This window comes from Procambarus clarkii, chromosome 75 (assembly GCF_040958095.1).
Source record: "Procambarus clarkii isolate CNS0578487 chromosome 75, FALCON_Pclarkii_2.0, whole genome shotgun sequence".
Lineage (NCBI taxonomy): Eukaryota > Metazoa > Arthropoda > Malacostraca > Decapoda > Cambaridae > Procambarus > Procambarus clarkii.
In genome coordinates, this window is record NC_091224.1 from 28,464,056 (window position 1) to 28,487,671 (window position 23,616).

Sequence of the window (23,616 nt, forward strand, 5' to 3'; positions counted from 1 at the left end):
CATTACATCAGGGTAATCGTAATCTCAGGGTAATTTCCATTGTGGAAACCATATGGACATCATTGGTATACATAGAATGTAATTATGATGGAATTTTATACAATCATGATGACTGCATTCTCCTAGTAAATTTGAAATAACTGAACAAATCCACAAGGGCCGTGACGAGGGTTCGAGCCTACGTCCAAGAGGATCCCAGACGCTGCCTTACTCGACTGAGCTACAACATGGTTAAAAGAATTGTAAAAAGGGAAATTATCCTGATTTACCACACTTCCCGCAGTCTCTGAGACACAAACCTATTGACACGAGGTAGAACAGCCTATTGATATAGCTCGGGTACATGGGGGAATTGCGTAAAACCCTGGTTTGTCTCTCAGAGAGACTGCAGGAACTGTGGTATATCTGATGATTTCCTGGTTGCAGTTCTTTTAACCGTGTCGTAGCTCAGTCGATTCAGGCAACACCTGGAATCCTCTCGGACGTAGGTTCGAACCCTCGTCACGGCCCTTGTGGATTTGTTCATTTGAGGCATCACGCTATTGTGTTTTCTGTGTGTATTGAAGTAACTGCATTCACCTAGTAACGTAACCAAGAAATGATAGCAGGACTTTTGTCATGGGTCAAGGTAAACTCCATTCCATCCACAGATAGCCATTATATAAATATATGCATCATATATGGAAAACCCAAACAATAATTGTTTAAATCGTCTTGTGACGATAACTGCATTACTCCGTGAATCAATTTGTGACGATAACTGCTGTCAAATTTAAGCATTAGTTTACAGAAAATGGTGAGATTGTTAAAAATCAGAGAAATGAGATATAAAATGTACCTTACCTTGAGGTGTTTTCAGGCTTAGCAACCTCGCTCCCCCAGTTGTCAACCATGCCTCCTCGTTGCTGGACTGGTCAACCAGGCTGTTGGATGCGGCTGCTCGCAGCCTGACGTAGACAACAGCAAGTGGCAGTTAGGGCAACTTGCACATTCATCAAATTATAGATATAAAGAAATATACATATACAAATATTGGCATGATCTTTGGTTTAAAAAAGGAAATCAAATGACACCATATATATAGTGTCACAAAACAAACATTTATGAATATTTTGGTGACAATACAGGCAGTGGGTGTGGAACATGAGCAGCTGGGTTACATGAGGCATTATCTGTATGGATATAGGAAAATTATATTCAAAACAAGTTTTAGCTTCCTATATTGTTAAAAACTCTTTCCTGAGCATAGGATCACTGTCCCAGAAATTGGAAGTCACTTTTGAAAATGGCAGATGTTTCGTGGTGGCCTTGAATACGGATTAGGAATACTGTGTACCAGCGGGAGTTTCAAATGTTGCAAAGTGCCTAAAATGTCTTGGCATCTTGGCATTCACATAATGTGCAATGCAAAAGTTAAAACATTGTGAAACATGTTGTCTCATGACTAACATGCATGGGACAACATGAATTTAACACATTAAAAAAGGTAAAAATGAAAGCTAGTTGGTGAGAATATTACCAATACCATACAGTTACAAAAAGAGGAATTAGGAGAAGGCATTTGCTGAAATAGCAAAATGCTATTAGGAAAAGCAAGTCAGTCAATAGTGCTTGCTTTGATTTTGGGGTTCAACGTCCCTGCAAGTGATTCTAGGTCGTAAAATGTGAACTGAAATGAAGACGAGGCGACTGGTAGTCAGAAGTAACATCAGACGTTATAGTAATCGGTGAAGAAGTGATGAAGCAGTACCTCACGGCACCATGGCTGCCTTCAACAGCCATGGTGACATCAGGTTTTGATGCATTTAATTCGTGCAAACATTAAACTTATTCCAGTCAAAGTATACAAGAAGGTCCAAAAATTACTGTACAAACAAAAATTACAGAATTACAAATTACCTGTACAGAAGGCACAAAAATTGCATTGATTTTGTTGGCCAGACCACACACTAGCGATCTTCACCTTCAAGTCGATCTCACAATCGACTTGAGAATGGTCCAGGACGGACCGAAACGTCGTCGTCACTTCACCTTCTAGTGTGTGATCTGGTCAACATACTTTAGCCACGTTATTGTGACTCATCGCCTGCAGTGCATTGACTGTGCCTGTTGGGGAGCCGAGGCAAGATTGCAAACCTAACCCGAAGATAAGACCAATAGTGATAATGATTACGTTGGCACCAGATATATTTTTATAAATCACTTTGTTAATTCAACATGTATTTACTTAACAGCTCCAGGTGGAGGAATCTCTGAAGATGGCATCGACAGTGGCCCAGTTCGCACAGACATGTGCGTGTTTGGGGCACCAGATGACTCTTACGAGACATTACGCGGTTATGCAACGGTTTTCACCAGGTTGATGAGGCGTTACAAGTACCTGGAAAAGATGTTCTATGAAGAGATGAAAAAGGTGAGTGAATCAGTTAGTCGTCAATAGTTCTTAGTAGATGCCAGGCAACACTTAACTGTAATGTGTTTTATATGATGTTAAAACTTGAATTATTTCTGGTACTATTAAAAATCTTAATTTCTTAAGGTCTGAATTAACAATTTTTCTGTTTGCTATCCTTTGTTTGAGATGTTGTTCCTTAAATATTGTGGGCTATTTAAACCTAGAAATTGGTGTAATTTTTTTTAGTTTCTTATGCAGTTTTTGTGCAGGTTTAGGTCATGCAAAAGAAGTTTGATGAAGAATGCACAACTGTTCACATGTAGTAATAATGTTTGTGCCGGCAGGTGCTTGTGTACCTCAAAGGGTTCAGAGATTGTGACCGCATCCGCCTGGCACGTTGCGTTGCTATTTGGACCAGCGACTCCCTGCTTGATCCTAAGGTGCTAGCAACTTTATTACAGGATCATCTCATTAAGGATGGCCTTGCTGCAGATTTTCTTTGTGAGGTGAGTTTTCTTGCTGTTGGAATCTCGCCTCTGCTTCTCATGGCTTTGGATCTTACATGTATATAATGAATATAATTCACACATCAAAACCATAAATGAAAACTTGGCACTTGTCCTAAAACCAATTCTACTCAGGTTGGGAGCAGTTTGGTTTTATCAATTTAATTAATAGATAAAATGCAAGTTTAAATCTAAATAGAAAAAAAAATTGGCCCATGTTGATAAATTTTGTTTAAACGACCGGCAGACTTGTTTCTCAAAGTTCCTCAAACACACTCAAAATTTTTGTGCGTAATCTACATGGTAAATGCTCCAACTTTTAATAATGGTTCAATATCATTACATGAACAGGAACAAAAAAAAAAATATATTAAAAATTGAAAATTTAAAAATTTCAGATGAAGCAGACGAATTTAATATTTCACCAATTTTTATTTTATTCATTATGGGTTCAGAATAGCATATAATGTTCACTTTACTCAATTTCAAATTGAGTTTGAGAGTATAGATACTGTAAAAAAAAGTTACTTTGGCCTTCAAAATATACACAAAATTTAGACACATTTGTAACTCCCTAAGTTATAGGTTGATGAATAAATACCAAGAAACCTTAGAACTAACAACTTTGCACGTACAGTATGTACACATGGTGAGAATTGCTCATAAATTGAATTTAACAGCTTGTCTCAAAAGTTGAAAATCCTGTAATGGAGAAAAATGAAGGTAAACTTCTCGACAATAAATATAATAGTTTAAATTTGTCATATCTTGTAAGTTTTAATAAATATTGGTTAGCATTCATACTCGATTATGTGAAAGTTGTAGGTCAATGTGTGTTGAAATAAAGCCAAGAAAAAATAATCTAAAAAAACAAATATAGTGATTAGGGATAAGGATAATAAGTATACTTTAAATAAGTGATAAGGCCTGCGTCTGGTTCCCATTCTTCAATACAACTTGGAGAGACAAAGAGAACAAACAGAAAACGGGACAGTATGTCACTTTTGTGAGTCGATTTCATTTCAAATTACGTCCACTTCTGTCCATAGCGAGCATACGAGCCAAAAGCGACGTTATTTTTAAGAGGACAGAGTTTGAAATCAGTACATTTTTCATAAAAAAGTCACAATTTCTGCCACCTTTAACTGATTAACTTGTTGACCAATTTCGTTCACCCTTTACATACATAGTGACGGGTATGCATTCCCCAAGCTACAGAAGCCACAACAAAATCCGATTATAAACAAAGGAGAAAAACAATCAATCTTAAAAAAAAAAAAACATAATTGGTGCCCTCCCCTGCTCACTTGAGCCTGGCCTCGGGCCGGGCTTGGGGAGTAGAAGAACTCCCAGAACCCCATCAACCAGGTAGAACCCCATCACTCTAAAAAATTGTTGGACATTGGTGAAGCTAACAGATGTTGGCATTGGGCATTGTATTTTATGATGTATAACAAATACAGCATAATAACCTACTCATTATTATGTGTTGTGTATTACTCAGTAATGCCAGAAATGCAACGGCTGCATATCCACATTGTGGACACTTCTTACTACTAGTTCCAGTTAATAGGAGCTGTTCATATAATCAGAACTCTTTCTTTTTAAATATATATAATCCATTTCTTAACATATTGGGATGAAATTTTCCTGATGCTGTTGCCAAATAAATGGAGATTTGTATAACATTTCTAATTTGGCCAAATTTCTGATTTTTCATAATTAAAAAAATAATCTATAATCTCTCCAAAAAAAGAAAATATTATTTACAAAACTGTCAATATATGCTCTTATCAATATGGGAAGGCCTGCTGGGTTGTGTGTTTTTAAATTTCATTAAAATCCATTAGCAACTTTAGAATCTAGTAATGACACTTATTATTGGGGTTTTGATTGAGATTTTGAATTATCCTGCCAAAAGTGGTGTCAAAAATCCTCAACAGTATGTTTTAATTATATAATTTTGTATATTCTCTCCTATGCCTTTTATATAATTAATCTGATTGTTTTAGGTTTAATAGCCAATGTTCAACAAAATTATTAGTTGGCAAGTTGTCATTATTGCCAAATTTATTTGGGTAGTCAACACAACTTATTAAAAAGTTGACCAAGTTTTTCAAATAATTGTAGCTAATAATCTAGTTATCTAGTAGCAATAATAATCAAAATAATGATATTGAAAGAAATAGCCACAAACATGGTTGGATCGTCGTAAATGATGAACCTCCCAAAACGCACACGAGGTTGAAATAATTAGCATTTCACTTGGACCCATATTTTCATTGTCACATGTTGATTTTTCCAAATTATTATTGTCTACAGGTCCTCTTAACTGCCAAGAACCTCAAGGACCTGAACACAGTGCGATCTTTGCTTCGCAAAGCTGGCTTGGATTCCAGGTTGATGGAGTTCCTACAGGCCAACAAACGAACAGATGAGAATTTCAAGAACCTGTTCCAACAGAAAGGCTTGGAGGAGATTCTTGGTATCTACAAGAACTTGGTGAGTCTTATTATATTGATTGACAATGCAACAGTTTGTAGTTTGAAACATTAGAGGAAATGTTCAAATGTACCCATTTTATTTTGGCTCTGACCAGACCATGAAGCTGGAGGGAGGGCTGGTCAGAGGCCCGGCCGTGGGGAAATTGATCCCTGAAACCAGCACAAGGGATGTTTTTTTTTTTTAGCCACCTTACAAAAAAAAATTGTAATTACATTATTAAATCTGGCTATGGTTTTCTAGTCCAACTAGTTCTAAGTACAGAATAGAAATGTGAATGTTTGGATGCGTGTAAATTTTTGACTGGTTTTGCATAGTTAACAAAAATGTTTTTTATAATGCTGTTCTGTACTATTTTGCTACTAGTAAATAATTTGTATACAGTATGTACTGTAATACAATAATAGCCTAGTTGTACACAATTAATAGGTCATAATGTGAGATGATCTTCATTGCCATTATTTGTGGTTAAATAAATGTAATATATGTATAATTTACTGGTAAATCTGTCCAGTGTGATGTTAATGAGCTGAGCTCAGAAAGACCTCCCAAATTGCTTATGGTGTACTTAAGAGTATAAATTAAGAGTATATTAGAGTATACAGGTGTGTACCACTGGTTTGCTCTTGATAACAATGATTTTTTTGCTTATTGAACAGGAAAAAGAAACGAGCCTGAAGGAGCTGCAGATTTACCTGAGCCAGCAGGTGAACGAGGGCGCTAGTGTCAAGGACATAATAGTAGGGGTGCAGGAGATAGCCAAAAAGAACAGCATTCAGGAGCCACAGATAGTTTCTGCTGTAAGTTTCAGGATGAAATTGATTTTGAAGATAATTGTTTACAGTTGCTATATTTAAAAGTGGGGTCAATTTTCATCCAAACATGCTGGCTGTTGTTGACCAATCAACACTTTACAAAATAGAGAAAATAGACATTTTGGTTCGTCGTGGACCATTATCATGTGTAAAAATGTGCTGCTTTACTTTATCAGTACGGTATATAGCTTATTTTCTTAATGAAATGCTGTGTTAAGTAAAGTATTTAAACTAAACCAATATTATAATATATTGTTGTATATGTAGCTTAAGGAGGAGCCATATTACAGTAAAATTAAAAGTTGTTTAACTTCAAACTTTTTTTTTACTAGGTGTATATAAAAAGGGCTGCAACTATCCTACGTTTGAGTATCGCACCCTAAATAGAAAGGGAGGATTTTTTTTTAATGAATTTTACACATTTTCCGTAATTCACAACAAGGTTTCAAATGAAATCATTTCTATGACACTCGTCTATCACATTAGCATATAGTAAAGGATTTTTATTAGAAGGATTATACAAAATATGTTTAGTTTTACTAATACGAATGTTTGGTGGTTTGTACAACACCAAACATCATATACAACAACAACAACAACATTGTACAAATGTTTTACTAATACAAATGTTTACAAATACAAATAGTCAAAGTTCCCCCCAAAATTTATGTGAATATATCATGTTTGCCAATATTTATAAAATCAATAAATGAACTTGGGAATAATAGTGTTTTATAATCATTGTAGAGACATTCACTCTATATATAAGGTGTAAATGTCATGAAAATTAAAGTTTTTTTTATTAAGTTTCAATTTTGTTACTTGACAATAGTCAGATTCTGCCACCTGTGGTTGAGGTTGACATCAACCAATTGCCTTTAAAACTTGCACCCTTACAGATAGGCTTACGTTGTGTAAGGTGTAAAAGTTTCATGCAAATTGGCCGATAAAATATGAAAAAAAAAATTAGAGAAAACAAATATTTTGAATTTTTTTTTTTTGTATAAAACTAAATACTGAAATACTTTATTATATGCTATTGTGATAGCTTGGTCATAGACATGATTTCAGTTGACATGTGTTTGATAATTTTTGACCATTTTGGAAAATTTTTGACCATTTTGTTGTTAGAAGCGTGTTATAGAAGCCCTAAACAAGAAAATCAATACAGAATATACAGTCATATGCAATGAAACATGTATAAATGAAAATCCACTGCCAGTATACACCAATATATGTAGATACTCTATATAGATAGAGATAAATAGATGGTATTCAGTCTTTAGAATTGACTTATATTTAATGTCATATTACATGTAAAGCTGTTGTTTTGAGAGTTGTATCTCCCAGAGGAGGAGGAGGACGGGTCTCTAATACTGGGGATGACAAAGCTTAACACCATAGTGTTATTGTTATAATCATTGTTCATTATCAGATCTGGTCAAGTGTGATGGATGCAGTGGAATGGAATAAAAAGGAGGAGCTGGTAGCTGACCAAGCACTGAAGCATTTACGTGTGTACGCTCCTCTGTTTGCTGCCAACACTACAACGGATCGTGCCGAGCTCAACTTGCTGGTTAAAGTGCAAGAGTTCTGTTATGACAACATGAACTTCATGAAAGTGTTTCAAAAGATAGTCATCCTCTTCTACAAGTGTGAGTGAGAGAATTGTTTTGGGTTATGATCAATACTTCAATAGTGATTTAAAGTTCACCGAAAGTTTGAATAAAAGAAAACATTTGGTTCTGGACCAGTCGATTTTTTTGGGGGGGAAATTCTCCGGTGCAGAATAGTAATTTTTGCTATTTCAAATTTGTTTAGGGGCCTTTCTTTCCTAAATCCAACCTTCTGAATCGCTTAAATAATTGCTTTATTATTAAGTGTTTTATTAGAGATACTATATATGAGATATTAGTGATACCTTTAATGATTAGAGATACTTTTCAAACTAGAGATACTATACCAATGATACTTTTCAAGATGTTAATTCCCCCTTGAGCGGAATACTGTTGCACAATGATAGACCCTTTCAAAGCTAGAGGAATTGCTTATCTGGGGAGCGTGTAGAGAGGCTTTACTGCGAGAATCCACTCTGTAAAACATCTAAAATATTGGGACCGACTAAAATGCCTAAATCTGTATTCTTTTGAGTGCAGGCGTAAGAGATACATAATAATTTACATGTGGAAAATAGTAGAGGGCTGGTACCAAACCTGCACACAAATAACATCACATGAGACCAGAAGGCATGGCAGGATGTGCAGAATACCCCCTTTGAAAAGGAGAGGTGCAGCAGGTACTCTGAGGGTGAACTCTATCAACATCAGAGACCCGAGACTGTTCAACACGCTTCTACTACACATCAGTTGCATAACTGGCCGACCCCTCACAACGTTCAAGAAAGAACTTGATAAACACCTCCAAAGATATCTGATCAACCAGGCTGTGACTCGTATGTCAGGCTACGAGCAGCCACGTCCAACAGCCTGGTTGAGCAGTCCAGCAGCGAGGAGGCCTAGTCGAGGACCGGACTGTGGGGATAAGCTGCGAAATCATCACAAGGTAACCACAAGAGTTAGAGCAGCTTCCTTACTTGTGGATAACAAGGCACAGTTATTGTAGGTGTGATGGTGGCTGGGGAGGTAAGCAGCTGGCAGAGGAGCATTGTTACTAGTGCTGCTTGACATAAAAAAGCAAAGGAAGTAAATCGCCTCTTGTTTGTGAATAAAATGGAGAACAGTTGTGGAAAGGGATGTTATACAAATCTATTTAGTATGGGAAATTGGATCATGCTTACTAGTGCTTTTGTCAGCATCATAGTCTGGGACTGGCTGTTCATCCTTCTCTCTCTGTGCCACTTCATAAGAAATACAATTGTTCTGACTAACCAAATGTGTACCAACTCAAGCAAGCCACCTTGCCAAGGCCGATGAAGACTGAATAGAATACTAATAAGGCACATTTATGATGATGGATTGGTTGATGCTGTAAATAAATGCAATATACTATTCTAGAGGAGGAATGGAGACGTTGGGGGTTCAGTTATGGTCTCTTAATAAAAGAATGGCACTAACCGAGGTTGGGGCCTCGTAGCCTGGTGGATAGCGCGCAGGACTCGTAATTCTGTGGCGCGGGTTCGATTCCCGCACGAGGCAGAAACAAATGGGCAAAGTTTCTTTCACCCTGAATGCCCCTGTTACCTAGCAGTAAATAGGTACCTGGGAGTTAGTCAGCTGTCACAGGCTGCTTCCTGGGGGTGGAGGCCTGGTCGAGGACTGGCCGCGGGGACACTAAAAGCCCCGAAATCATCTCAAGATCTCAAGATAACCATTGGAATTTAGAGGTCAGTTCAGGATGCCTGCAGGCATTTAACAGGTCGAATGACATTGTTTTAACCATGCAAGAACAAGCAAGTGTTCGTTCGTCCATGCAAGAGGAAGCAAGCATTGAATGGCTTCAAGAACAATGCCTGTGCGCGCCTACTGCAAGAATGCTTGGGCGCACACAGGCATTGCAAAAGATTTTGTTATACCGGTGCACAATATTGTTACCGTTGCCTTCTCGTGATAGTTTTCAATGAAGCAAACAGATCTTGCTGTTGGGGAGCATTCAAAGAGAGTAGTTTTGTAATTGTTTGATGGAAACAAATACTGTATTGTGTTTTTCTCGTGAAATACTCTATTTTTGTTAATCAGTCAGTAATTGTTTCATAATAGAATCTTAATAAGGCAGATAACATTTAAGCTAAAAATCTCTCAAGGCAATATGCCAATTGTAAATATGTTGGTAAATAGTTGATATGCACACGTCTATGACGTATTGGAAGGACAATGCAAGTGACTCCTACAGGCAACTCTTGAAAACGTGAGTTTGTCTTGGCATTAAAGTACTGGCGCCAGATTCACGAAAGTTACGCAAGCACTTAGGAACCTGTACACCTTTTCAAAATCTTTGGCAGCTTTGTTTACAATTATTAAACAGTTAATGAGCTCCGAAGCACCAGGAGGCCGTTTATAACAATAACAGTTGATTGGCAAGTTTTCATGCTTGTAAACTGTTTAATAAATGTAACCAAAGCCGTCAAAGATTGAGGAAAGACGTACACGTTCGTAAATACTTGCGTAACTGTTTTGTGAATCTGGCTCCTGGTGTATAAATAATTATTAACATTACACAGTTGAACTTTTACGAGTCAAGATGACCAAACACACCTGTGTGTGTGTGTGTGTGTGTGTGTGTGTGTGTGTGTGTGTGTGTGTGTGTGTGTGTGTGTGTGTGTGTGTGTGTGTGTCAGTAATTGTCTTGTGAAAAGTGAAGTGACCGGCTTACTTTGTTACAGCTGAAGTGTTGTCGGAAGAGGTGATCCTCAAGTGGTACAAGGAGGGTCATGCAACCAAGGGCAAGTCCATATTCCTGGATCAGTTGAAGAAGTTCATTGAATGGCTTCAAAATGCTGAAGAAGGTTAGTACTGTCTTGATAGGTGCCATCATCTTGCTTATTACACTTTATCTCTCTATTTTGTTTTCCTTTATTCCTAGGTGTCCTCCTTTGTCTCTATCCCCTAGTGTCCCCCTTTGTCTCTACCCCAAGTAGACAGTGTCTACTAGGGGTAGAGCTGGACCTAGCTCCCCTTTTTTACCCCTGCCTCTAGCCCCCCCCCTTTTTTTTACCCCTGCCTCTAGCCCCTCTTTTTTTTTTTACCCCTGCCTCTAGCCCCCCTTTTTTTTTTACCCCTGCCTCTAGCCCCCCCTTTTTTTTTAACCCCTGCCTCTAGCCCCCCCCCTTTTTTTTACCCCTGCCTCTAGCCCCCCTTTTTTACCCCAGCCTCTAGCCCCCCTTTTTTTTACCCCTGCCTCTAGCCCCCCCTTTTTTTACCCCTGCTTCCTGCCCCCCCCCCCCTTTTTTTTTTTTTTTACCCCTGCCCCCCCCTTTTTTACCCTTACCTCTAGCCCCATTTTTCCTTGCCGTTGAACCTTCTTTATTACCTTACCACTAACACTGGCCAGAAAGGTATTTTGCAACTATTTGTATAATTAAATATAGTTGTTGTGGGGGCATTGATACACACAAGCCTTAGTTTAGTAGTAAAGTCACCTCATTATTTTTTTTTTCCAATAAAATTTGCATAATATAATTTATGAATGGCGCGGTTTTGGCCTGTTAGCAGTGCCGGTCGGCCGAGCGGACAGCACGCTGGACTTGTGATCCTGTGGTCCTGGGTTCGATCCCGGGCGCCGGCGAGAAACAATGGGCAGAGTTTCTTTCACCCTATGCCCCTGTTACCTACCAGTAAAATAGGTACCTGGGAGTTAGTCAGCTGTCACGGGCTGCTTCCTGGGGGTGGAGGCCTGGTTGAGGACCGGGCCGCGGGGACACTAAAGCCCCGAAATCATCTCAAGATAATCTTAAGTGTAGGCCAGAAACAGTGGTGGATGGAGAGGCCCTCTACCTTGCTATTGTCTTCTCCATTCATAGAACTTTTTAGTGTAGATAATTTTCTAATCCTCTCTCTCCTGTTCTCTCTTGTCTTTCCTCATTCCCTCTTCCTCTGTTTTGTCTGCCACTCTTTTCTCTTGTCACCTCACCCTTTCTTTCTCCCTTCCATTTTTTCTCCCAGCCTCTTACCTCCACCTTACCTTCCCATCTCTGCTTCCACTCTCTCCATCTAAACCCCCATCCCCCCCCCCCCTTTTCCATATTCATTTCCAGAAAGTACTGTGTTTATGTAAATGGTATAGAAAAGTTGCACAGGTATTAAAGGACCCTAATCATATTTATTCTTATTGGTAACATTAACAAATTCAAGTTTTTATGAAGCTTTATTTACAAAATTTGACTTGTAAGGTACAGAAACCCCAAGCCCAAGTTTCAGTATAGTAAACTAAAAATAGTCAGCGTTTGAAAACAACATTCTAAACTTATAAGATATCCGTTTTGAAAAACAAACTGAGCTCAAGTAAGAGAATAGGCTAAAGAAACATTCTGAAAGAGCATATTTCATAAAAATATTTAAATTATTTTGGTGATATGGCCCCCCTTAAATTTTACTGGTGATATCATCAGGAGGCTGTTATTGAATAACAATAACAGATATTGTTATTCAGGCTGATCATTGTTAAAATGTTCAGTGGTGACAGAATTTGCCGAAGGAAATTAATAATTTTGCTTTGGAACAATAATATAAAACATTAATAATTGTCAGATAATGTGACGGTTATTGTTCTGTACTTTTTTCCCCAGTTATAATGCATATTAAGTCACAATAACGTGGCTGAAAAATGTTGACCAAACCACACACTAGAGGTTGAAGAGATGACAACGTTTCGGTCCGTCCTGGACCATTATCAAGTCGATTATCACAATAGACTTGATAATGGTCCAGGACGGACCAAAGCCTCGTCATCTCATCAACTTCTAGCGTGTAATTTGGTCAACATTTTCCAGTCATAATCTTACACCCGTGATAGACTAGTTTTGTTTTGACTTTGAGCCATAAGAATTCATAATATGCCAACTTGTGTGGTGCAATGTTGCCATTACTTGAGAGGAATTATTGTGTGCGCGTTGTTAATAAACATGTGTTGGGTACATAAAGGATCATTATCATGGGAGGAGAATAGTAGAAAATGTATGAAAAATATTTAAGCATGTAAATAAAAGCTTTTGTTTGCAGCTTGTAAGTTTGTTGTTGCCTTTGACAGAGTCTGAGGAGTCTGGCGAGGAGGAGGAAGACTAAGCCTTATAGCACGCAGGACTTGGGGTGAGTTTCTAACCAGGGGTTGATGTTACCCGACGTGTGCACTACACTTGTGTGTGTGTGTGTGTGAAGGTGGCCCCTCACCTGGTAAGGTGTTCTTGACCTTGAGTAGTCATATACAAGAAACTCTTGCTCATGGTATTGAAGTTTTCAGGAGGAACTGTTATTGACATGGTCATCAGCTCACTCTAAATTTGTATAGTTTTCTGTTTTTGTATTTTGGGCTGTGGTTTTATCAAGTTGTAATTAGAGCACAATTTTGAAGAACAAATTTACCACTTGTCAATTGCAGTGATGCTTGCAAAATGTCAACAAAATAAAAAGGTCATGATTAAAATAGGCTTTGTATTGAGTATTATTGAACTGATGGTATGCAGGTATTTTTCATAATATACATTGGTCACTGATGCCTTGATTATTGGAAACAGATGGACAGTAGTTTGTGTTGTGTGAATGCTTTAATCAGTGTATTGCTTCCAAAAATGAATTTGGTAGAGCAGAAAACAAAGGCACTTGAGCCATTACACATTAGATAGAAGTACTGAAATCTCATCAGTATTTGTACTCGAGATAATTGGTCATAAAATCTAAAAGCATTTACTGGTTGCGAGCACTAATGTATAGTTAAAGGGTGCAAGCAGAGACGTATTAAGTATAATGGTGAAAATCAATGGTGTGAAGGGTGATGCATCACCCATTACAATGGAAACGGAGTGTTGCATGGAAAGTACAGTACAGTACAGTACTATGAATGCCCTTTTTTATATTCTAAAGTCTTCACCTTTTGATAATTATGTTCTACATCATCATCATCATCATCTACCATCGCATGTTTCACATGCTTCAGTTGGTGAAATTAAACAATTTGGTTTTGTTTACCTGGCAGAAATTGTTTTTATTTTCATGTTTGCATAAGAACATTCAAGAACTTACTCTTTGAGTTCGTCGTATCTCTTGATTTCACCCTTTTTTTTTTTTTTTAAATTATTCCAATTGTTTAATTTTCAAGACATTTTCCAATGGTAATTTATTGGTCATCCACAGTGGTCATAAATGATTCTTGCTTATATTTTTAATTTCCTCTTTATATGTGAAATTGGAGACATGGGTATGTTAAACTGCTGTGAAGGTTTCATTTGTTTAGCAGGTAGCCTGCAGAAAATTTTATTTTATTAGTATTTTTTAAGCATAATAAACATAAGAACATATATATCATTATTATTATCCCATTTCACACATTCATGGGTAGCCGTTACTTAGTGATTTGAGAATGAGAGGGGTAGAATGATGCACTTGTGAAGGCACACAAGAGAAAATTTACGAGGCTCCTTGGTTAATACTATTGCATTGTTGCCCCGCCGTTAGTGGAACTTGTTCAATTTGTCCCGGTCCACTTGTTGCCTCTTCGTTAGTGGAACTTGTTCAATTTGTCCCGGTCCACTTGTTGCCCCGCCGTTAGTGGAACTTGTTCAATTTGTCCCGGTCCACTTGTTGCCTCTTCAGCAACGTGGAGCATTTGTACTCTAGTCAAGTTGTTATATCTGACTTGTATAAAATCTGGAAATAAATATGCTGCAGTATATAACTGCAAAATTAATTGGTACCACAGAATAATTGGGTACCATCACTCAATGTAGAGAGATAGAAAAATTTAATGCTATCTTCAGCAAGTTTACAAAGCTGCTAGAAATTGTGATTACCAAAGTGTAGTTTCAGGATGAGAGGTACACTCACGGTGGTCTGTCTTCCCAGTACTGTCATATGATGCTTTCCAACTACTGATTTTGGTCTCCATAGCCTTCATACTTGTTCCAACCTTCTACCACACATTGCAAATGAGAGCTTTTAGTATTTTTTCATCATCGTTGTTTCCTTAGTATGAATCGATGACTTCTTCTTGTTCTTGAAGTTGCACGTTTCAAAAATTCTTGTCAGTTTTGTCTTCCTGTTATGTATCATAACATCGTTTTGTACGTAGTGACCATATCATCTCTTTTGTCTTCTAGTTTTGGCATAACACCTCCAGTCTCTCCTCGTAGCTTTTGTTTTTCAGTTCTGGAAGTCACTTCATAGCTTGTCTTTGCACCTTTTCCAGTTTGTGTTTCTTGAGATATGGGCACCATACAACCATTGCATATTTTTTAATGTTTCACTGTCAGGCATTTAAAAGCATTTCTGAAAATAGAAAGTGTAACACAGCACCTTTCACACTTGATACTCTGGTGACAGGCTGCTGTTCAGAACCAACCCCTAGATCTTTCCTGTCAGAATTCTTTGTTTTTTCACATAATTCATAAATTGTGTGTGGACTATTTTCTGCAGGCAATGAGTCACAATAACGTGGCTGAAGTATGTTGACCAGACCACACACTAGAAATTGAAGGGACGACGACGTTTCGGTCCGTCCTGGACCATTCTCAAGTCGATTGATTGTGATTGATAGTCGATTGACTATTTTCTCTTATTCCAACTTCCATACGTGGCATTTATTCACATTGTATACCATTTACCAAATTGTGCTCCATACAATTATTTTGTCCAGGTTTCTTGAAGGGGCATGACAATCATTCAAGTCTTATCTTCCCTAGTAACTTAGCATCATCAGCAAACATGTTCATACAGTTCTGAATTTCTACTGGTGGAGCATTCATATAGATGATGAACATTACTGGTGCAAGAACTGAACCCTGTGGTACTCTTGAGGTTATCTTGAGATGATTTCGGGGCTTTAGTGTCCCCGCGGCCCGGTCCTCGACCAGGCCTCCACCCCCAGGAAGCCAGCTGACTAACTCCCAGGTACCTATTTACTGCTAGGTAACAGGGGCATTCAGGGTGAAAGAAACTTTTGCCCATTTGTTTCTGCCTCGTGCGGGAATCGAACCCGCGGCACAGAATTACGAATCCTGCGCGCTATCCACCAGGCTACGAGGCCCCCCTCTCTGCTAATACTTTTGTTATAATGTTAAAATGCATCGTCAAATTGCTATTCATAACCATTCATACATTTTGCACTTGTGCATAATCTATTGTAAATACACTTGCTTTTGCATCTTTTCTCTAGCAGTCATTTTGTGAACATTTTGATATCAAATTTATAGTTATAATCATAACATAAAATTTACAATCATAACATAAAATGATTGTAAACATCTTATTACGTAGTGGGCTCCACCTAGTGTGTCGAGGGGAATGTGCGAAGAGGCATATTTCTGCACAATTCATTTGTGAACATTTTGACACAATTTATTGTTATAGCCCAGCAAATAACTTGGGAAATGCAAGAAGATTGTAAACATTTTTTGCATCGCTGTGCTGCCCTTGAGCCATTGGACGAGTCAAGAACATTGGTTATTGTTGGGAAGGCTTAGAAAAGTTGGACCACCAAAGTGCTCATTGTCTCAGACATTGCCTCTAATTACTGCCCTCATCTGTCAGAAATTTTGTTATCCACCTCAGCAGTCTGCCTGTCACTCCTCAAGCAAGTTTCAGCTTCCCGAACAACCTCTTGTGTGGGACTCTGTCAAAAGCTTTTATTTAAGGGAGCCGGTCGGCCGAGCGGACAGCACGCTGGACTTGTGATCCTGTGGTCCCGGGTTCGATCCCAGGCGCCGGTGAGAAACAATGGGCAGATTTTCTTTCACCCTATGCCCCTGTTACCTAGCAGTAAAATAGGTACCTGGGTGTTAGTCAGCTGTCACGGGCTGCTTCATGGGGGATGGAGGCCTGGTCGAGGACCGGGCCGCGGGGACACTAAAGCCCCGAAATCATCTCAAGATAACCTCAAGAGAAGGCTCAGATAAACTGTCAACTAAACCATCTCTTTCCTGTAGAATCTGTGGCTCTGTCATAAAAACTAAGATTTGTTGCACAAGATCTTCCTGTTTGAAAACCATACTGTCTGTTATTGTATTTTTCTCTTCTAGGTAGTTTACCCCCTTTGGTTTTAACTTTTTTCAGTGTTTTGATTACCACGTTTGTCAATGTTATGGGTCTAATATAGAGGGTCTTCTCTGATACTGTTTTTGTAAGTTGGAATTGTTTGCATTTTTCCATATACTCTTGCTAAGATTCCTGTATGAAAAGATGTCTGAAATACGAGTTGAAGTAAATATCTGAGCTGTGCTGTGCATTCTCTCAACCCAAGGTGAAACTCCATCTGGGCCAACTGCTTTTTCTTCCTAGCTCCTGGAGTCATTTTTCCACTTTATCTGAAGACACCTCCATATACGCTATGGTGTTCTCTAAAATTGGCATTGCACAAACACACTTTGGAACTGTTCATTTAGTGTTCTGCACATTTCCTTTTCATTCTCTGAATCAGTTTCACATTTTCAGTCTGGATTTTATCCTTTACATGCAACTTTCCTTTCATAAATTTATAGAAAATCCTTGGTTCAGTTTTACATTTGTTTGCTTCTCCTTTCTTGCGTTTTTTTCTGCTTCTCTCCTCACTGCCACGTAGTAGTTCCTTGTTGACCAGACCACACTAGAAGGTGAAGGGACGACGACGTTTCGGTCCGTCCTGGACCACAATCGACTTGAGAATGGTCCAGAACGGACCGAAACGTCATCGTCCCTTCATCTTCTAGTGTGTGGTCTGGTCAACATAATTCAGCCACGTTATTGTGACTCCTCATCTGCATAGTAGTTTCTTCTTTGCTGGCACATTTGAGTGTTAGGCCTCTTCCTATATTGAACCTATTTTTTTTCTCTGGCCCTCTTGCAATTTCTGTTTAACCAGTTTAACCATTAACGTTAAATCTAGTTCTGAATTTTTTTTTGTAAAATTTTTGTTGTGCCTTCATCGTGCATCTCATAAAATTTGGAAACATCTTATTTACTTCTTTGCCTAATGTTTTCTTTCCAATAAAATTTATTACAGAATTTGCAAAGTTCCCCAAAGTGTCCTCTTCTATAATCATATCCAGCATTGAAGGAACATTACCTTCATTGTTGTAATTAAGAGAGGGATGAGTATCAATAATGGGAACGTTCTTCTTCCAACCATTGATACTCGTCCCTCTCTGTGACGGGGGGCCTCGTAGCCTGGTGGAGAGCACGCAGGACTCGTAATTCTGTGGCGCAGGTTCGATTCCCGCACGAGGCAGCAACAAATGGGCAAAGTTTCTTTCACCCTGAATGCCCCTGTTACCTAGCAGTAAATAGGTACCTGGGTGTTAAGTCAGCTGTCACGGGCTGCTTCCTGGGGGTGGAGGCCTGGTCAAGGACCGGGCCGCGGGGACACTAAAGCCCCGAAATCAACTCAAGATAACCTCTGGCTTCGCTATGTTGTTGACACTTGGTTTATGGCCTCGTGATTTGATTGTTGCTGCCATAGGTTGCTAGTTTATTATGCACCCCATGCTCATTCTGTGAGCGGTAGTGCAAAAAGCATTGCAGAGGGCACAGAAGGTCTATCAGACCTCATTGGAGATTACTGTATTACATAAACAATTTCATCTATCCTTCACACCTTATAATTACAATGTCAGCTAGTTACCTAGAATGTTCTATTTGGAGAGCTATATATACAGTAAGTCGTTATACATTAATGGTAGGTCTTATTGCTAAGACATAATTGTTTGAGCAATGGAGATATTAGTGTCGTAGGGGAGCTGCTGTTTATTATTAGTCTTCACAGTACACTACTTGTTTCTTAATCTCATATGTCGTTTATCTACTGGGAATGAAATATGGATACAATGCAAGGATTTCGGGTATTTTATCCTTAGTAATAAGATAGGTTACCATATCATACAGCATGAGTTTAGATTTATCTCTAAATGGCTCGATTTTACTACAATCCAAGATATAGTGTTAGTGTGTGTCCCTGTCTTTGTCCATACACTTGACACTTTACTTCATCTAGATCCCTATACAAGCCGAACTGCCAGAAATACTTGCAGCCAAGTCTTATTCAAGCTGTGACAACGTATGTTAGTCTACTGCCTTTGTTGCTTGCCCCATACACATGTTTTACTTCACACATTTCATTGTGATAAACAATGGACCTGCTAGTTCCAGTTTGCACTGTTCTACTTTCTTCAAATTCTTCCAGGAGAGCACTAATTAGAACATAAACAAGGTAGGACGTAGTACTCCTTGTGGGGTGCATAGTTGAATTAATTTAGTTTCACTCTTGTAACCTTAGAACAGTGCAGAGGACTTCTGGTTGGTAAGATAGCCCCGTATCCATTGTAATAATTGTCCACTTATCTTTTCCAGCCTTTCCTCTTCTCTCCTCTCTAACAATCTGGCTCCTTCCATACATTTCAAGGTTGAATGGTAATCTAATTCCCTCCTTCCTTTTCTTATCATTCATGTCCACAGCTCTGTGTCCAGGTTCTCTCTTCTCTCTGTCTACCCCCAAACCTATGCATAGTTGTATGTACATTTACTTCTTTTTCCTACCATCCTCTTCCTGTTGTCCTCCGGGCTCTACGCATCAGTGACCCTCAGTTTCTCAATTATTTCCTTTATTTACAAATCTTTCTCTCACCTTGGTTATCATTTACATTTTTATCAACTGTGCCTATTCTCAAGCTAATCAAAATTTCTTTCATCTTAAACCTGCTTCAACACAACTAGCACTGGCTCTGCCTTCCCTTCATATCTGAACTTACAACTCTTACTAATACTGTACCCTTCGTCCTCTTGACATAAAGCTCATCTTTCGTGAAACTAACACTCTTTGTACTAATCTTATTCACACTTCTACTTCTTCTAATGCTGCTGGTGTCAACTCTATTGTAGAGTAATGTCTACTCTGACACAAACAATGCTCTCTTCTGTCACGTTAGGGATTCTTATCATCCTATTGATTGGTCTTCTAAAATAATCTTTCCTGCCTCTGCTCTTCACAGACGCCGTCTTGTTGAATCGGCTCTGATACACAACCTACCCAACATGAACTTTAGTCCTTGCTGTAGACTCTTCCCTTTCACAGTACATACTCAAATGTTCTAAACTTTCTAGCAAACATAACCTATCATAAGCCTACCCATCCTTTTTATTTTTCTTTCTCTTTTTCTCACATTCCCATTCTTACTCCTATTATTACCACTTACATACCCTTTATTACACCTATCCTTTCAGTATCTTTCGCCTTGTTCTTAACTTCCTCTAAGATTTCCTCCTCGCCTCGTCTTATGTTTGTCTCCCTCGTCTGTTTCCCATTTTCAACCTGCTTGATGGGGTTCTGGGAGTTCTACTCCCCAAGCCCGGCTTGAGGCCAGGCTTGATTTGAGAGCTTGGTCCACCAGGCTGTTGCTTGGAGCAGCCCGTATGCCCACATACCCACCACAGCCTGGTTGATCCAGCACTCCTTGGAGAAAACTATCTAGTTTTCTCTTGAAGATATCCACGGTTGTTTCGGCAATATTTCTTGTGGCTCTGGAGCAATAAACCTCTGAATATTATTCTTCACCAGCAGTTTATTGTTGATGAATCTATAGAATAGGCCTGGTTCTGTTTTACATTTGTCCACTATCTCTTTCTCAAAAATTTTCTGCCCCCCTCTCACTGACATGTACAGTAGTTGTTTTTTCGCATCTTTTCTTGGTTATCTTGAGATGAATGGGGCTTTTCGTGTCCATGCGGCCCGGTCCTCGACCAGGCCTCCACCCCCAGGAAGCAGCCCATGACAGCTGACTAACTCCCAGGTAGCTATTTTACTGCTAGGTAACAGGGGCATAGGGTGAAAGAAACTCTGCCCATTGTTTCTCGCCGGCGCCTGGGATCGAACCCAGGACCACAGGATCACAAGTCCAGCGTGCTGTCCGCTCGGCCGACCGGCTCCCTGATATGTTTGGGGGTTTGGCCTCTTCCTATATTGATTCCATTTTTGTGTTTTTTGGTCTCTGGCCCTCTCAGAATTTCTGTTGAACCAATCCTCTTTCCCAGTTCTGCATCTCTGCTTTGGTACAAAAAATTTGTGCTTTTATCATATATTTCACAAAACATGACATACTCTCTCATTTACTTCCTTGCCTAACAGCAGGTCTTTCCAGTCAAATTCCTTAAAGAAATGTCTGAGTTTCCCATAATGTCCTCTCCTCAAATCATGTTTTTCAACTGCTTCAATCTCCTTACAGTATTTTCTTCCAGATTATAACACATTGCATACATTATTCCCAAAAATACATGATCACTTTTACCCACGGAAGAAAGGTACTGAATGTCAAATAACTTGTCCTCTTTCATGGTATATATAAAATCTAGCATGGAGGGAATATTCCCTTCCCTCATCCTTGTAGCTTGTTTAACGTGTTGATACACGAATGTTTCTAGGTGGTGGTTTATGAATCTATAGGTCCAAAAGTCCTCTGTTGCAGCTTCATACGCCTCCGAGTCTATGGATTTCAAGTGACGTTGCCAGCTACCAACAGTCATGATCAGTCTTTATCCGCTTTCGCTATAATCTCTCATTATTGTTACAAGATCATCTCCTTTATTATCCAGCTCCTTAGTTTGTGTTGTACGGCGGTGCACTATATGCATTTAGGATGTTTTTTAGTTTTATCCCAATTCCAGATCTCCAGTGTTATGTCAACTTCTCGTGGATTGGCAATCATTATTTTGTTTACCTTTAGGTGTTGTTCTACCAGCAGAGCCATGCCACTGCCTTTCCTAATCTTTCTGTCCCATCTCCAAACTGAGTACCCCCTTAGGTATATTAGGACCTGCTTAACATGTTGATACATGAATGTCTCAAGGATAAGGTTTATGAATTTGCCAGTCCAAATGTCCTCCGTTCTTTGTAGGCTCTGTTCTCCCAGTCTATTGATTTCAAGTTGAAGTTGCCGAGTCCTAACAGTCACGAATTATCTTCACTTGTTTTGAAGTCTCATTTGTTATGCAGCTCCTCCTTTGTCTGTGTGTGTTGCTTGCTGGTAGACTATAGACATTTTTTATCGTCCTCCTGATAACAAACCTGCAGTGTAGTGGGTCTGGTGGGTAGTTGATGATTAACAGTTAATCTTTAGGTGTCCTTTTGCCAGCACGGTAACTCCACCTTTTCTAATTTTTGTCCCACCTGCAAATTGAGTACTCCCTCAAGAACCATAATTACAATACTATCTTGAAGTTTCATCTCTGTTGGTGCGACAATATCTGGCATGTACAATAAAATCATATTAACATGATGTATCAATGACTGATTAGGAGCCATGAGGATGATTTGAACCTGCATACTTATGGGTTCTTTGTAGTGGTTTAGGGTTCTTGGGAGTACCAAATGTGCAGGTTTGAATCCTCATTGCTCCTGATTTTCTCTATCTGGCCTTTTAAGCTGAATTATATTGTTTGGTTTCAGTATTTGTTCTCTTCATCTATGTTAGTATATACGTTTTTGAAGAAAATGTTTCCCACCCTATCTTTACTCTCACCTTTCTCTAATGATTGTTAGTTTGTTTTTACAATTCCTATCACCTTGTAAAAAGATAAAATTATTCATTCCTAGTTTCTTCCAGATGTTTTCCTTCATCTAGGTTATAGTTTTTGTTTCTCTTCCTTTGAAGACTTGTTTTAATGACTGTAATTTCTCATCCTGTTCATTTTGCAATTTCCTTGAATTCCTAAGCACTTCTGTCATTTGTTGTACTCCATTAAATGTCACTATACACCCACAAATTATTATGGACTGTTTGTTGTATCTGCAGTGTTTAATGCTAACTTACTGTCGGTAACCAGTTCTTTCTTATTTGCTTGTCTAATGTCTTGTTTCTTGTTGCCAATTTCTGCTTTTGACTTGCAAACATACTACTTTGAGCAGGTAGATCTTGTACCTGAGAGGTGCTACTGGATCCTTGAACACCAACCTAATAATAAACCTGACCTAGGGCCTAATTTTTTTCTGATACATATGACAAAGTATTCTCAAATGTGTAACCAATCTGCTTAATACTTAATACTATCGCACTCCCGGCACCGCGCGCCACAGAAATGACGTCATGCGCCGAGCAGTGCGGGCGATTTTGCGGCGACACCAAAAAGTGTAGACTCGTTTCAGTTTTCTCACGTTAATTTTCGTACTACGTCCTTCATTTTGGTATCAAATTGTTCACAATAAAAAGGCACATATTTTAAAACTAGTCCCATAATAATAGAACAATAAATTGAATTTTAACAAATATTTAAAATTTTGGACGCTCATCACCACAAAATTATTTATATATTTACAGTGTTCTGACTCCAAATTTCGTGTTTCGTCTTTCATTTTGGTATCAAATTGTTTGCAATATAAAGGCGCTCATTTTAAAACTAGTCCCATAGTAATAGAAAAATAACTGGAATTTTAGCAAATATTTTAAAATTTGGACCACAAAAGTATTTTCTTTCTGACATTTATTATCTTTCTGACATCAATTTTTTTGTCACGCCCTTCATTTGGGTATCAAATTGTTTGCAATAAAAAGGTGCGTGTTTTAAAACTAGTCCCATAATAATAGAACAATAAATAGAATTTTAACAAATATTTTAACTTTTGGACACTTTTGACGCTCATCACAAAGTTATTTATATCTTTCCACTGTTCTGACATTAATTTTCGGGTTACGCAAATTGTGCGCAATCTAATGACGCTCATTTTGAAACTACCAAGAAGTTGACTGGATGAAAATTGATTTTTTTACAAATATTTT

The 23,616-nt window shown here is 38.5% G+C and overlaps 1 protein-coding gene across 4 annotated transcripts in view; it reads left to right on the forward strand.

Moving 5' to 3' along the window:
* The window catches only part of kra (basic leucine zipper and W2 domain-containing protein kra), a 58,512-nt gene that overhangs the window by 25,163 nt on the left and 9,733 nt on the right, over positions 1 to 23,616 (forward strand). For all 4 annotated transcript variants that reach the window (XM_045764202.2, XM_045764201.2, XM_045764199.2 and 1 more), the window contains 7 exons: positions 2,235 to 2,413; positions 2,740 to 2,901; positions 5,224 to 5,403; positions 6,063 to 6,203; positions 7,654 to 7,873; positions 10,558 to 10,680; positions 12,921 to 12,979. In XM_045764202.2, coding sequence (XP_045620158.1) covers positions 2,235 to 2,413; positions 2,740 to 2,901; positions 5,224 to 5,403; positions 6,063 to 6,203; positions 7,654 to 7,873; positions 10,558 to 10,680; positions 12,921 to 12,955 — 1,040 coding nt within the window. In that variant the 3' untranslated portion in view covers positions 12,956 to 12,979. The remainder of the gene's footprint in view (positions 1 to 2,234; positions 2,414 to 2,739; positions 2,902 to 5,223; positions 5,404 to 6,062; positions 6,204 to 7,653; positions 7,874 to 10,557; positions 10,681 to 12,920; positions 12,980 to 23,616) is intronic.